Source organism: Cupressus sempervirens, chromosome 6 (assembly GCF_028749045.1).
Source record: "Cupressus sempervirens isolate cs-2001-9-10 chromosome 6, ASM2874904v1, whole genome shotgun sequence".
Classification (NCBI taxonomy): Eukaryota; Viridiplantae; Streptophyta; class Pinopsida; order Cupressales; family Cupressaceae; genus Cupressus; species Cupressus sempervirens.
The window spans coordinates 42,223,985-42,239,069 of record NC_143123.1 but is presented as its reverse complement, the minus strand read 5'-3'; the positions used below and the strand labels follow the sequence as shown (position 1 = coordinate 42,239,069).

The following is a 15,085-nucleotide window of genomic DNA, read 5'->3' as shown; positions in this document are numbered from 1 at the left end:
TGTTGCTGAGTTAATTTTTTTTGGTCAACCAAGTGTCAATTCTGAGTAGGCGGACCATGTTTATGTCAATCCCTCCACTTTACACTTGAACAATGGCATATTGCAAAACATGTGTCCAATTTTTTTTACCTTTATTCAAACATTAATTTTTTTAATGCCTCTGTTATGACTTTTTAGGTGCATCCATTGAGGACGGGTATCTATAAGTAGCTTCAAAAAAATGCATGCTCAATGGCAAATTTGGTATCTGACAAATCTATGTTATATATTCTTGTACGGTGTTTTTATAATAGCAATAGTTTATTGGCTTCTTTCCACTTGTACCCCACATACAATGTTGTTTTGTTGTTTATTTATATGTCTGACTTGCATGAACTAAAAAAGATGGCACTTCAACTGATATTCAATTTGGATTTTAAATTTTTCTAATGTATATAGTTTTCAGTATGCCTTAACATAATGTATGTGCAGAGTTAAATTCCACCAGGATGAAGTATCCGAGAAGACGCACAGTCATCTAAATACTTAGCTATTTATAGTCCTCTACCACTATCGTGACATTATGAATAATCTTTCAGTTTTCTCAAATTTTATGCATGTAACTTCAACTTTCTCAATTTGTTTTGTTTTATTTATAGGTATGGAATGTATATGGTGTGCTGAATTATTTGCAAGCTCTTGTTGAGAAGTCTATGATCATCCAGATTTTAGAGGAAGAGAAAGATGGAAATTTAACTTTCACGGCAACTGATGGGTATGATTACAATGGTGGAAGCAATGTTCTGAAGGTTCTGGGTTACTTCAGTATTGTGGGTCTTCTTCGTGTGCATTGCTTGCTTGGAGACTATTATAGTGGACTCAAGTGCTTGGCACCGATAGATGTTAACCAGACAGGTGTCTACAATTCAGTAATTGGAAGCCACATCACAACAATATACTATTATGGTTTCGCAAATCTTATGTTGAGAAGGTAAATACTAAAAGTATGTACTTTTTGGTCTCTATTTATGCATGGTTCCATGCACTGTAGCTGCCCTTTAATTTGTCCTAAGATGGCAAGTATATCTCTTATGCTAGGATCCTGTAAAGGAAACTTTGTGGATAAATGTTTATTGAGCTAAGTGGGCACTGGGACATAGTTTCATCTATAACCAGATTCGGTGGCTAACTCTGTACTATGTACATGTCTGCATGTTAAAAGTTCAACTCATTCTTTTTGGACAGTCATTCCAATGCTCAGTGGTTCATATTTCTGGTTTTATTCAACTATACAATCATTTTTGGTTGTAGTATTTTTGACATGGAACTTTAGAAGTTTTTGACCTTATTGTTTTAGACAACTTATGTGCACATGTGGTTGATTTCTGAGCTTACTAGTTGCTCTGTTGTTAGTAGGAGTTCCTTTACTGAATTTATGAATGTAAGGTAGCTTTGATACCAAAGTTTTAATGCTTGGTACATTTTCCTTGTGAACTCAAAGACATGGTATCCTAATACTTAAATATAGAACAAGTTCAAATAGGTTAAACTATTTGGTAGTATTCATTGTGTAAGTATCAGGCTTCAGCCAACTGCCATCAAAATGATATTTATAATGTCTGTTTACTATGTATTAGAGTTTATGGTTGTGAATTGTTATGAATCTAACCTAGATAATCTACAGGTCTAATCGTACAGATCGTACCTAGGCTCTTCTATTTATATATTCTTATTAAATGGCATTCAAGATAATTCATATTTTCTCTATAGGTGCCAGCGATCTGTAGTTTATTACCTTAGTTTGTCCCTGACTAATCTTAGTTAGACATAACTAATATTTGCATTAAGATCGCTGGCTTAGGGTTAACTAATTTATTAGTTATATGCCAAGGGTTATGTCCCTTGAGGGACATACCCTCTAGAAGAATATATAGACGGGTTGAGAATGTAGTTTGGTGACACACAGATACAAAACAGTCTGATCATTTAAGCATTCTCCTTCCCACGGATACATAGCAGCAATTTTTTCAATCACACAAGTTTGTGCATAGAAGTCTGGACCTGCAGTCATCATAAATATATCTGCCTTAAAAGATCTGAACATACAAATTGTTGAAAGGATCAATCACAGCAACTCTAAGTTTGTCTTCAAGGCTCACGAATTTGCAGAACTGTACATGAATTTTATTAAGTCTTATGCATTATCTTAAAGAAATGTAGAATCTATTCTTTCTCGAACATGTCTTTTTATTAATATTTTTTAATGTTAGGTTGTGATTAATATTGAAGACCAGGATTTGTGTTTGCATATCTCATGACCATAGATTCTGTATCATGTACATACTTATTGTTATGGGCATTATCTAATAGACAAGCTATTCAAATAAATTACAATTCTAACTAGCTAAGCAGCTGAAAAAACAAAAGATTGGTTTTTGCTAAACTAATATGTTAATGTTTTTTAATCCAGTTTGATAAATGGCTCTTAATCTTAGTATTCATAATTCTTATATAGAGTTTTTTCAGAAAACCGTATATTAAACTCATTCTCACATGTAAAAAAGTGCTTCAGATAATTCATTTTATTTCTTTTATCTTTTACATTATCAGTTTTTAGTGATAGTTTGTTCTACATTTATAGATTGTGATTTGACTATGGGAAAGGTAGTAATGATTGTTTGGTAACAGGTATGTTGAGGCAATAAAGGCGTTCAATCAGGTTCTATTGTATATAATTAAGACTAAACAGTTTCACCAGAAATCTCCACAGTTTGATCAAATATTGAAAAAAAATGAGCAAATGTATGCTTTGTTGGCTATCTGTCTCTCTCTCTGTCCACAAGTGAAGCTTGTTGAAGAAAATGTGAATAATCAGCTGAGGGAGAAGTATGGAGAGAAGATGATTAGGATGCAAAGAAGTGATGAGGCCATGTACGATGAACTTTTCTCGTATGCCTGTCCTAAGTTTATAACACCAGCAGCACCAAGTTATGATGAACCTCTTGTAAATTATAACCAAGTAAGTTTTGAGATTTCTAAGAAAATGAGGAGTAAAGAGTCACTGTATATCTATGCGCACGCTTGAAGGTTTTCAAGGTTTCTCTGACACATTTTACTTTTTTTTTTTTTTTTTTTTCTGTTGGTAGCTTGAATTTTGTCTAGTAGTGTGGTTTATCTTGAAGATATTGAAGGAATTAAGAAACTACTATAGAGCTTGTTTATTCAGCTTCAACTAAGTTTTGCTACAATAGGCATCCTTGAAACATTTATTGGTGTGAAGCATTGACTATTTAGACTCCATGTTCCGCAAGAAGTGAAGGAATTATGGTCTTACACTGATTTCTGTTTTCCTCAAGCGAGCAGTGTGCATGTCTGTATTGATTTCCACAAATTCGTTGAAGCAGAAAATCACTTATTCATATCCGTATTACTTAATTGATTGTTACTGATGCAAATAAAATGCAATAATATAGTGCACTTTATTTGATTCCTTGAAGCAGCAAATCACTTAGATTAATACTCCTTTTTCTCAAATTGATTGTTTTCAGATGCACATTAAATGCAGCAGCATAATGCAACTTAATTTTTTTGATAGAGTCTGAAGTTAACATTTATTAGTATGGGATCTGTTATTAATTGGGTTATGCTGAAATATGAGCATCTCTGAAACATTTGTTTGGATGTTTTCCATTTTTGTCAAAGGAAGAAAGGATCCATGGCAGTGTATTTTGTATTCAATCGTGTAATGATTTCAAATAGTTGAGGTCATAGAAGGAAAGGTCATACATTGTTCTTTGTCTTCAGTGAGTGGTATTGGATAACATTTTTTTTTGTACATTTAGTATGAGGCTCTATTAGTGGGGCCCTACATAACATAAACGAGTACACTTTCAGAATATACTAACTGATATAACCCAGCATATAGATAGTACATAAGAGTACCGATAAACCCAACAATTATAACCCAAATACTAATATCCTATCAGCAAAAAAGTAGTGTTAAATCTTGAGACATCAGAATATTTACCAATCAATCCCATAGACAAACCAGCCAGCAAAGTCTAGAGCAGAGGAGCTATCACCCACCATTCAGGGATCTGTCACTAAACACTCACGCACTTGACTGTAAACACTATTGTCAGAGATTACTACTATTTCAGCATCTACCAACTGCTATAACCCAGCATAAAGATAGTACATAAGACTACTGATAACACAACAATTATAAGCCAAATACAAATATCCTACCAGCAAAAAAGTAACTTTAAACCTTGAGACATCAGAATATTGACCAATCAACACCACAGACAAACCAGCCAGCAAAGCCTAGAGCAGAGGAGCTATCGCCACTATGCAGGCATCTGTCACTAAACACTCATGCACTTGACTGTAAACACTATTGCCAGAGATTACTACTAGCTCCACTGATGGCACAACCCATCCTATCGTCACTGCGGAATAAAAATTTTTAACCATAAATGAGCTCTGCTCTCCTCACTGTGTGTGCCAACTTGACATCCCCAAGAGAGGCATGGCATTCCCTTAATAACCTCCTAATGCCCCATTCAGAGTCATCACCATGTGCTTAATAAATTGACGCAGGGCTTGATAGAACATCACCGGCGTTTCTTTTCTAACATAAATTCCTTCACTGGTCTATCTATCCCAAAAAAATACACATAATAACTTCCTATTGCCTCATTCCTTGACTGTAAACACCATTGCTAGAGACTACTACTAGCTCTACTGATGGCACAGACCATCCTAGGATCGCAGCAGGCTAGGAAACTTAAACCCATAAATAAGTTCTGCTCTCCTCACTGTATGTACCGACTTGAAATTCTCCAAGAGAGGCATGGTATATTCCCTTGATAACTTCCTAATGTCCCTATCCTGAGTCACCATCATGTTTTCAAAAAATTGACACAGGTCTATATAAAACATCTCCAGTTTTTTTAGTCTAACATTAGTTCCTTCACTGGTGTATCTATCACAAAAATATACATCTTCATAAAATCTACATGCCTTTTCTATTTTCTACACCCTCCCATGCCTCAGCCTTGAAACCCAGCACATCATTGCTAAAAACAACTGCTTTCTCTGGCGATTTCAACAATAGGGCCAAGAGATTTCTTGCGCAACTCTACCAAAATCTATCGTTTTTACATCACACTGGAAGTCTTATGTTACAAGCACAACCACTATTTAGTATTTTCTAATCCTGGCAGAACCTAAAATTGCTTTTCTCACCTCCAAATTTGCCATTTTTATTTATTTTACATTATTTTTTTTAACAATATGTTGTGTCACCTTTTCAAACCTATACATGTCTTTGCTGCTGTCTCTCTCATTTAGATTCATTCTAGTGTAGAAACCAAACATTGTAGAAATCACTCCACTAATTCCCATCTCATTCTGCCACCTACTACCATCATAAATCCAATCAACCACATCATAATTGCTATGTAATTCTGGTGAAGTATTAGGCCAGGTTACGTGTACATCATTAATAACTTAACCCAAGTAAACATACCATTTCCCCGCTGCTAATGACTATATTACAAATGAGGTTTAATGTAGAAACTTGTGTCTTGAGCAAGCGTATTTAGACTCATTTTAAAGGGGCTGACCATCTGAGCAACCTGGACTTGTCCAGCCACGCACTAGTATCTGTACTCTCAATATGATTGATTTCCAAAAGTTGGACCCTCTCAGTAGCCAGAAATCCCTCATCACGTTTCATTCTCTATAACGATGTTTGACTTAGAAGAAGAAAACTTCACTTTCAAGATTAACACCTCCTGCAATTCGGACAAGATGCCCTATTCACTGCATCAACAATAATCTGCAAATCAACATTTGTAGTGTCCCCTGTTGTGACTTTACTTAATTTAACCTACATTTCTTAACTAGGGTTTGGATTATAATGTTCCTTATTAGGATTAGTCATTAACCCTACTAGATTTAAGTTATCTATACAAATTATTGTCACCCATACCTACTTTATTACCACTACAACTAATTGAAGCAAGGGGTAGATGTTATCCAAATTGCCTAGACACCTTTCACAATGGATTCACTCAAAGTTAACTGATGCGAGTCCTTAAGCCTTTCTTGGGACAATGCCTGCAAGGCGCTCAGGGTCACTGATCCCGCCATCCTATCCTGGGGCAAAGATCCATTGGTTGGATTTATGCGTGCCCTGCCTTGGTAACATTACAGCTTCGCAACTATAAGTCAATAGTAATAGGATTTAGATAAATATAAGTTTTAATCAATTTGTTATGAATATATTTATACAAATGAATATATATAATTCTGATTTAGTATGTTGTAGATCAATATTAGTCATTAGTACGTTACAGCATTGACTGCTGTTAAACAATGCTTGCCAGCATTGCAGATAAATCATTTCCTTTTGATATTAATCATTCTATTTCTTTCTATTCAGTGATATAATTCCTTATTCCTCTCATCTCTTCCTTGTGAAGAGTAACATTTATATTTTTATAATCTTCATTCTTTTGTTCCTTTCCTATTCCAAAATTCCTCAATGAGGTTCATGTTCTCCATATATATCACTTTGATATGAATGGGAGGTTATGCCTCTCTCAGCAGTCACAATGCTCGCAACGGTGGTGGCCCTTCTTAATTAATTTGGTTTGTATTATTATTGCAATTGACACCATATTAATCTAACATGTATTGTTGTTGACTATCAAGATGCTAATATTATGGGTTTTAATAACGAGTTGACAATATTTGTTAATGCTACACAACGTATTTGTGATCGCTGCTTCAGGGATTTGAAAGGAATAAACAAATCATTAGTATTATCATAGTCACCACGTTCCAGTGTAGGAATAAGATTATCAAGAACAGCTTATGATTACATACTTACAAAGACTTATTGGCTATTTCGAGAGTTTTTTAATTTTGAGTTATATTATTTCTTTGTACCAATATGGTGGATTGCAGGTATGATAATATTAATTCTCCCCTTATGTACTCCTCTAGACACTCCTCCACTGACTGCATCCAGTAAATACCTATTCTGCCTCCAAGCCCCAGCCTGTATTGACCAACGCGTTTATCAATGGTTGTTTGTGCCTATGAATTGGTTCACTCACTGTATTCACATATTTCTCCATTAAGGATGCTGAATTTTATAAATCTTAGTAGCCATGTTCAATTTGCAACATACATGTCATTACTTAAGGGGTCTGTAATGAAAATCCATTGCTACTTCCCAAATTGTGCGTTGTTTAGTAATGTTCATATTCCTTAAACAAACTGTTAGTATGCACTCTTATTAACATTTGTTTATTTTATTCCTTGTACGAGTCTATGTGGAAGGAAGTATGGGATGATGGTTTCCCATATTAATTCTATACTCATCAAATCCTAAGATACTGACGTGCCCAGGAAAGGAGTAGAGGCAGAAATGGGCATGGAATCCCTGTGGATGCCTCCAGGATGTGCTTCCGGAAGCCCTGGGCAATTTTCACTCTCTCCTTATTATGATCCATGCTTGGTGCCTTCAGGGTAATTCTTCTGCAAATCCTCTCGGGGAAAAGGGTCGTAAATGCAAGGCGTCCAGTTCATAGCAAAAGGTAGGAATGATCAAAGTTGCTGCCTTATAAGGAATTATTTTCTGACAATTAAAGGCAGATTGCTGCTAAAGAACATTTGTTGCCTTCACCAAGATTAGGATAACTCCCAACGATAGGTTTGCTGCTAACTCTGAGTGCCTTTGCTGTTTATTAGAGGCAGGTTGATGTTGAATAAAATGCAGAGATGAGCTTGATTTGGAATGGTGGTGAACTGAATTTCTTATGCCTCTTTAATAGGCATGCAAACCTGAGGAGGCTCACTTCTCCTGCAGGCCGATTTGGCATTAAAAACTTTAAATTAATATCAAGGAAAAGAAGAACATCTATTAATATAATGATGGGTGGTTTAAGACCTATGGATATTGTTATGATTTGATAATATAGTTGTTAAATAATAAATATATTATATAAATATATCATAACATATCTACACACACACATCTGCGCACCCGATTCTCACATTCGCACCCAAATTGGTAACTTTGTTCGAATCATTTGTGGAAGTAATTCATTGTTTTAGATACATGTAGAGTAAGCTTTGTCCCTTATTCCTTCAAGTAGTGTTATTATTTATTATATTTAATAATATCATATATCATATATTATTAAATAATATAATATTTAAACTCCATGATATTATTTATATTATTTGTTTAATTATTTTCTTTCATATTTCTATTTTATTAATTATAATTATTATTACTTTAGAGAGGCATGTTACAACATTCACCTCAATTTTACTATAACTGTAGTAGAGAATAAAGTAACTATTGTACTTAGCACTTGTTAAGGCTTAAGCGGGCTGGGTAGTCACCAACCGACGCATTCCCTCACCTCCTAACTACCCAGCCCGCTTAAGCCTTAACAAGTGCTAAGTACAATAACTCCACAAATCTGAGCTCGAAGCCCCTGCATACAGGATTGCTGACTTCCCTAGGATGCTCTTGCATCAAGCTCACTTCAGGCTTTGGAGCTAACCATTTATCTTTGAATTGACTTATATAAGCCTATTTGTAGGAGAGGATATTAGCAACTCCTAGTGTTGAATAATTTGAAAAGCCCAGAGGATGAAACATTTCTACTAGTTTCCTTAAATACCATCTCATACAATCTAAAAAAGTTCAATTTATTGTCAACACCTCTCTTTAGAAAGTGCCATGTCTCTAAATGTCTTATTTCTTTCTAAATAGATACCCCCTGACTTTTTGCCACTGAAATTTTCTAGAGGTTTTAAAGGCAGGGATTACTGTAGGTTATTTCTTAAAATGCTAACCCACAAATTTCGGAATACTCATATCATATATAGATTTTGAGCAAAATGGACCATACGTTTCTATAAAATATACAATGCACCAAAGGTGGTCGACTCGTATCCAAATCTTGCAATTAAAAACAGGGCATTGGAAAGGAAAAATAGTGCTAAGGTGCTTCATCAGATTATTCAATGTCAGAATTGTTTTATTCATTGGTAGCCTGGCCAACACACAGGATATAAACAGAGCCCTAGAGCACCAAATTAGATTGACTGGCCAACCAAACCTGTAGCTGAGACTATTTATGTTACCTAAGTAGTCTTTAATCATATGGCTTTGCAATGTCAAGCTTTATAACCATGGCTGATGGATTTGAGCTATTTAAAGACCAAAAAACCAAATGAGTCAATAATACAATCAAGGATATGCCTTCCTATGACAAAACCCATGTTGCAGAGAAATGAGCTTCTGCATCACGAATTGGATCCTTCCTGCAAAATAGTTTTGGGGAAAATCTTGTGTACTGTATTGCATCAAGCAATTGGTCTACCATCCTGTTATGGTAAATTGATGTTGTTATTGTATTAAACAAAGGAGACGAAAACTCCTTATCTAAAACAAACAATTGTGAACTAAAGACAGAAATAGAAACTACCTAATAAACTAAAAACTAAGTAAGATGACCATTAAAGAAATATTATAATATTCTAACACCCTCCCATAATGGCCATTATCTAACTGCACAAATTCTTCAAAACATTCTGCTGCTGTTGAGACCCTCCTTGGATCTACATAATGTAAATGGCGAAGAAGCCAAAATCTGTCCATAAAAGAACAGAGAGGGGGTCTCCCTTCTTTAGAAAGCTTTGAAAAAAGAGACAAGAGCTTGCCACTGACTCTACCATCAACCCTCTTAGAATCTGCAAAACATCTGTCCAGAAATCATCAAAAAAATATGCAACTTGATGTTGGATAACGAAGCTATGCTTCTAGACAGAAACAAAGTTTAAACACTAAGAACAACTATCACGATTTTGAGCAACAATTGACAAACCCTTTGAACTTTGCAGATGAGCATGATGCCCCAAATCATACTACAAAAGTCATGCGTTTTGAGGAATTTTTTTGGAAAGAACTCATAATTTTAAAGGTGAAAAATCAATCAAAACTAGACAACAATTTTCAAGACACGGATCAGAAAATACAAAGCTTTGTTTTTGAGGCTAACAGTAAAACTCGACATATGATTTTTTAGGAAAAAACCTTAGATACCGATTCGTCTGGAATGGGCTAGGCTTCCGCATCCGATGAGGACGGATTTCAGATGCATCCGGAAGCCCTGCGGAAGCAGGCCAGAAGCCAGCCGCAGGCTTCCGGATGCGTCTGGAAGCCAGTGGCTGGAAGCCAGTTGCAGGCTCCCGGATGTGTTTGGAAACCAGAGAGACTGGCTTCTAGACGCATCCAGGAGCCTGCAGCTGGTTTCCGGGCAGCTTTCGCAGTTCTTCTGGATGCATCCGGGAGCATCCACAGGATAGTTAGAAACTAGTGTTGTAAGTTCTTTATAAATAATCTGTCAAAGTAAAGCAGATGGGTTTTCGTAGAATTTAAACAGTCTGCTTGCACTAAAAGTTGAAATCTGGGTCCATTGATAGTTTGGAAAAGTTTTCATCATAGAAAGAAAGATGTCTCATGCCCACTGGTATTCTACAACTCCTAGAATCGCAACAGATTCAAAGCACCTTCATTTTCCATTATCCTAGTTCTATTTCAATCCATAGTAGAACAGAAGGCTATCATTGCTGATGCTTGTAGCCCAAGCTATGGAATTGCAGTTCTAAACAAATATCTTCTACATGGCCAAGTGGCTTCCATCTTTTGCACAAGGCAAGAAAATATTGTTTGTTATTTTTTTATCGGGTAATTCAATCACAACTGAAAGTATATATATACATTTCCTCCCGCATCCGCATCCAAACAAATATAAAATCCCTGCATACCGTATCCGCTTTGGAATCCACATTCGAAGTGGTAACTTAGGAAAAAAACTATAGACCCACTAGACAAATATTGAGGAAAAAAATTTAAACCCACAAAGAAATCCCATGCAACATTGTGAATTACAAAATCAGAATTTTTTTGGGGGAAAAATAATTAGAACACAAGATAATTTTTTTAGAGAAAAAATTATGAAAACCCATTAGAAAAAACTTAATGCTGCAAAACATGAGACTTTTGTCCTGATCAAGAAATGGCGCAATCAAAACCCTGGACTCTGGCTTGTCATTTTTAGAATTTTTTTTTGAAGATGGACCACAAAATTTTCATAAAATACCTATTTATATTTATTTCAAAAAGTTGAAAAACAAATTTCTGGAAAAAGTTCTAGATCAAAAGAGGTTCGTCAAAACTTATGAATTCCCATTGACCTGCTCTGGTACCATGTAATGGTAAATCAATGTTATTATAGTTGTATTAAGCAGAGGATATGAAAACTCTGTTATATAAATTTACAAAGATGAAGTTTCTAAGAGAAACAATCATGAACTAAAGACAAAAAATGAAGCTACCTAATAAACTAAAGACTAAGTAAGATGACCATCAAAGAAATATTATAATATTCTAATAAATCTGAGAATATGGAGATTTAGGAATGAGGGCCCATAAGGTAGATCTTTAATCTTATAGAATCTAGCCCTTAACAAGAGACTCATTAAGGGCAATCAGATGACATAGCTGTAACAGCTGAGTGCAATTGCCATCTCTGTTATATATCTGGAAGTTATGGATCGATGGTATATTATGATGGAGTGCAATAAACAGCCATATAATTTCTAATCATTAGCTTTGGTGTTCTACTGTTTATACGGCATGTACAGGGTTTGGCTTTAGACTGCATGTGTAATTTCTAGTTGCACTCTGGAGATTGCGGCAGTTGTGGCTTAGTAAAGTGAAAACATCATTATCTCATTTTTCTGATGTTCAATATGGTTTTGCACTCAATGAGATTTAATCATTTTAATGGCATTCTATTTTATAAATTGTAACAAATCTTGTAGTTACAATAAGTTGGGTGTTGATTTTATTATGTTATAATCTGGATGTGTGTTATTCTTCATATTCAAGCTTGCTTATCATTATCGAGGTTCTCCTGGATGGTTATCATACTTGAAATAATATTCAATATATCTGTTGCGAAGGTTTGTTTCTTTGTAACTAATTGTGTGATATAGATCACGGATGACCAATTGCTCCAGAGCAACTCGTTCAACTTTTTACTGAGATCAATAAGGCTAGTTATTGACTTTGGCGAAAAGTCTAGGATGAAAGATATCCTTACAACCTCTTAGAATGTTGGTTGATGTAATGCTGAAAAGTTCAAAACTAATACCAATTTAAGGACCCAAAAATTTGTCGTAGATATCACTATGTATGCACGGCCAAAATGATTATATTGTTCAATGGTCTGTTTTTTATCATATTTCACTCACTTTGATAAAAGTTGATCTTCGTTCATGTAGGATGGAATTGTAAATATGATGCCAAATTCTGTATTCCGAGGCTCTAAAGAGTTGCTTTAATCTATATGATAGTTGTTTCTCATGACAGGATGCTTATCGACTACAGTTAAAACTCTTTCTATCAGAAGTAAGACAACAGCAGCTTTTGTCAGGTGTACGCAGTTTCATAAAGATGTATACATCCATCTCGATTGAGAAACTTGCAAATTTTATGGATGTTGATGAATCCACTCTAAGGTTAGTAAGTTTGGGTTTCGAATTTTCTCTGTTTATTGATATTCTTAGTAGCACTGTGAATGTCTGCATAAAGATCCTGTGTTTTTTAGTTGAAAAATGTTATTAATTACAGCTATTTTTGGATATCAGGACAACATTAATGACATATAAACATAAAACTCATGCCATTGATCATAATGGCAAAGTCATATCAAATGCAGACATTGACTTCTATATTGATGAGGTATCTCGGTTTGTTCTCTCTACATTTTTTTTTGCCACGTTGTGTGGTGTTCATCATTAAGTAGAAATATATTTACTGGTGTGGAATTTCTAATTGAATTATTGTTATTTAGTTGTTTGGATGAAGTAGGGAATTAATATGAAGTTGTTATAACAGATTGAAATGTTATTTATTAAATTGACCATTATTATTAAAATTTATTTCTTTTTTATTGTAATATTTAGAGTTATTATATTTAAACTCAAAAACATAAATTTTGAAGTAATTTTTGTTTCCCCTAGTTTAATTTTTAAAACTTATGTCTATAATTGTGGTAGGTTTTCACAATCCATGATAATTCTTTTAGCGTTGCTTTTGGATTTGATTGTGTGAAAAGTTTATTCATCAATGATTCAGGTCACATTCACTTCGTGGTCCCATCATTGAAAGAGAGAAAACAAAGGAAGAAAAAATTATGTCTTAAATTATAAATGTTATTGCAATAATTATGAAATTTTTATTTTAGTTTGTATATAGAATATTCTCTGATCTTCTTACAATTATAAGGTGCATGTGTAATTCTCTTATGTGGGGTAAAATGTAATAATAAATCTAAATTATTGAAAATGTAAAGTTATATAAAATATTCTCATCTGGTCACGTTGCTATCATCATTCTGTTTTCTTTGTTTTTTATGGTAACATAGATGATAAGACTTGAATTGTTTTTTTTTTCTTCATAGATAGTGATTATGCTTTCCTGTAGTTTGTATACCTGATTTGTTTTACAAATGAATATTTGTTTAAGTTTTTCCATGCTTTCTAGGATATTGTCCACATTATTGAATCAAAAACAACGAAGCGTTATGCCGATCATTTCATGCGTCACATCATTAAGGTAAACCATTTTTACTCAAAACACCTATACCTTTGTTTAGTACATTATTTATTCAAGCTTACAAAGTGTAGAGATTAACATAAAATTCTGTGTTTGCACTTGTGATAACAGTTCGAAGAAGTTATAAGTGATTTGGAAAGAGTGAAGCTTGAATGAGAACGTTGCTCCTTATGTATCATTAATTTTGAGGCATAATGGGGCCAAAAGTCAAACTTAGAGGCAGTTTTGAATTTTGGGCAGAGTTAAGAGGATTAGAATTTTTTTTAAAAAGGCAAAAGATTTTCAACTCCTCAGTGAGACACGTGGAGTTGTGATTGGGCACAGTTTTATTCCAAAATCATAAAATAACGAAGTCAAATTTCCTCTGTCATTCCATTTTGGAATTCAGATTAGTTTAGTATGTGGATGCATTCTTAATTAGGAACATATATCGATTCTGATTTGATTTGTTTTATCGGGGTGTTCCTCTAAAAGAGTAGCCTCTTCCATGCCTTCAATTTAATTCATTTCTTGATTGCATCGATTTTGACCCATCATGTTACGCAACATAAACCTTTACTTATACACTCGCACAAATAACATGCACACGTGCCAGGGTGGGCGCAGGTATTGTACTTACACGATTTCAGGTCTATTTTTTGTTACTTCCTTTGGAGAGGTGGTCATCAAGAGATAAACCTAGTGCACTTAACGCGATTGCAGGCCTGTTTTTTGTGACTTCCTATGAAGAGATGGACATAAAGAAACAAAACCTATTGTACTTGAACAATTGTTGTTTGCAACTTCCTTTGAAGGGATGGTCACCAAGAAACAAACTCTGCTGGGTAACTCCACTCGAACAATTTTAGTTCTTTCTTGTGCAACTTCCTATGAAGGGATAGTCATCAACAAACAAACTCTGATGGGTGAATAATTTATTAGTAAATTCGGGCATATTGTTAAGCCTTCTGGGTTTTCTGAGTATTCAAATGTGAAAAGTGACTTCAATTTTTTTAAAATTTTGATTTGGTACCCTGCTCTGTATTGGCTTAGTGACGAGTAAACGTCTTTTAGAATTGCTGAATCAACTCACAAGTGATCAACATGCAGTGCCTTCAGTAAACAGTAAAAAAATATTGTTCTCCCCAGGGCCCACTACATTCTTACTTTGGTCAGGCCGTTCAATCCTTGGAACCTGTTAGATCAGAGAACAGATCGAAGAAGTTAGATCATGGGCTAACATAGTAAAGGGGTCAGAAAACACTCCTATTAACAACATAGAAAAACAAGTTCGGAGACGGATTAGAGAGGAAAAAGAAAGAAATGAGAAAGCAACAAATATCGTCGTCAAAGGGCTACGAGACTATGGAGAACAGGAGAAAACAACGGATTTAGTTAAAGGCTTTT

At 34.7% G+C, this 15,085-nt stretch overlaps 1 protein-coding gene across 1 annotated transcript in view; it reads left to right on the top strand.

The window, feature by feature from the left end:
• The window catches only part of LOC149551017 (uncharacterized), a 50,066-nt gene extending 35,913 nt beyond the window's left edge, over positions 1-14,153 (top strand). Inside the window, exons 3-8 of the mRNA XM_089786584.1 lie at positions 639-970; positions 2,668-2,998; positions 12,452-12,600; positions 12,730-12,823; positions 13,628-13,699; positions 13,811-14,153. Of these exons, the coding sequence (XP_089642710.1) occupies positions 639-970; positions 2,668-2,998; positions 12,452-12,600; positions 12,730-12,823; positions 13,628-13,699; positions 13,811-13,855 (1,023 nt within the window). The 3' untranslated portion in view covers positions 13,856-14,153. The remainder of the gene's footprint in view (positions 1-638; positions 971-2,667; positions 2,999-12,451; positions 12,601-12,729; positions 12,824-13,627; positions 13,700-13,810) is intronic.
• Positions 14,154-15,085: the final 932 nt, after the last annotated feature.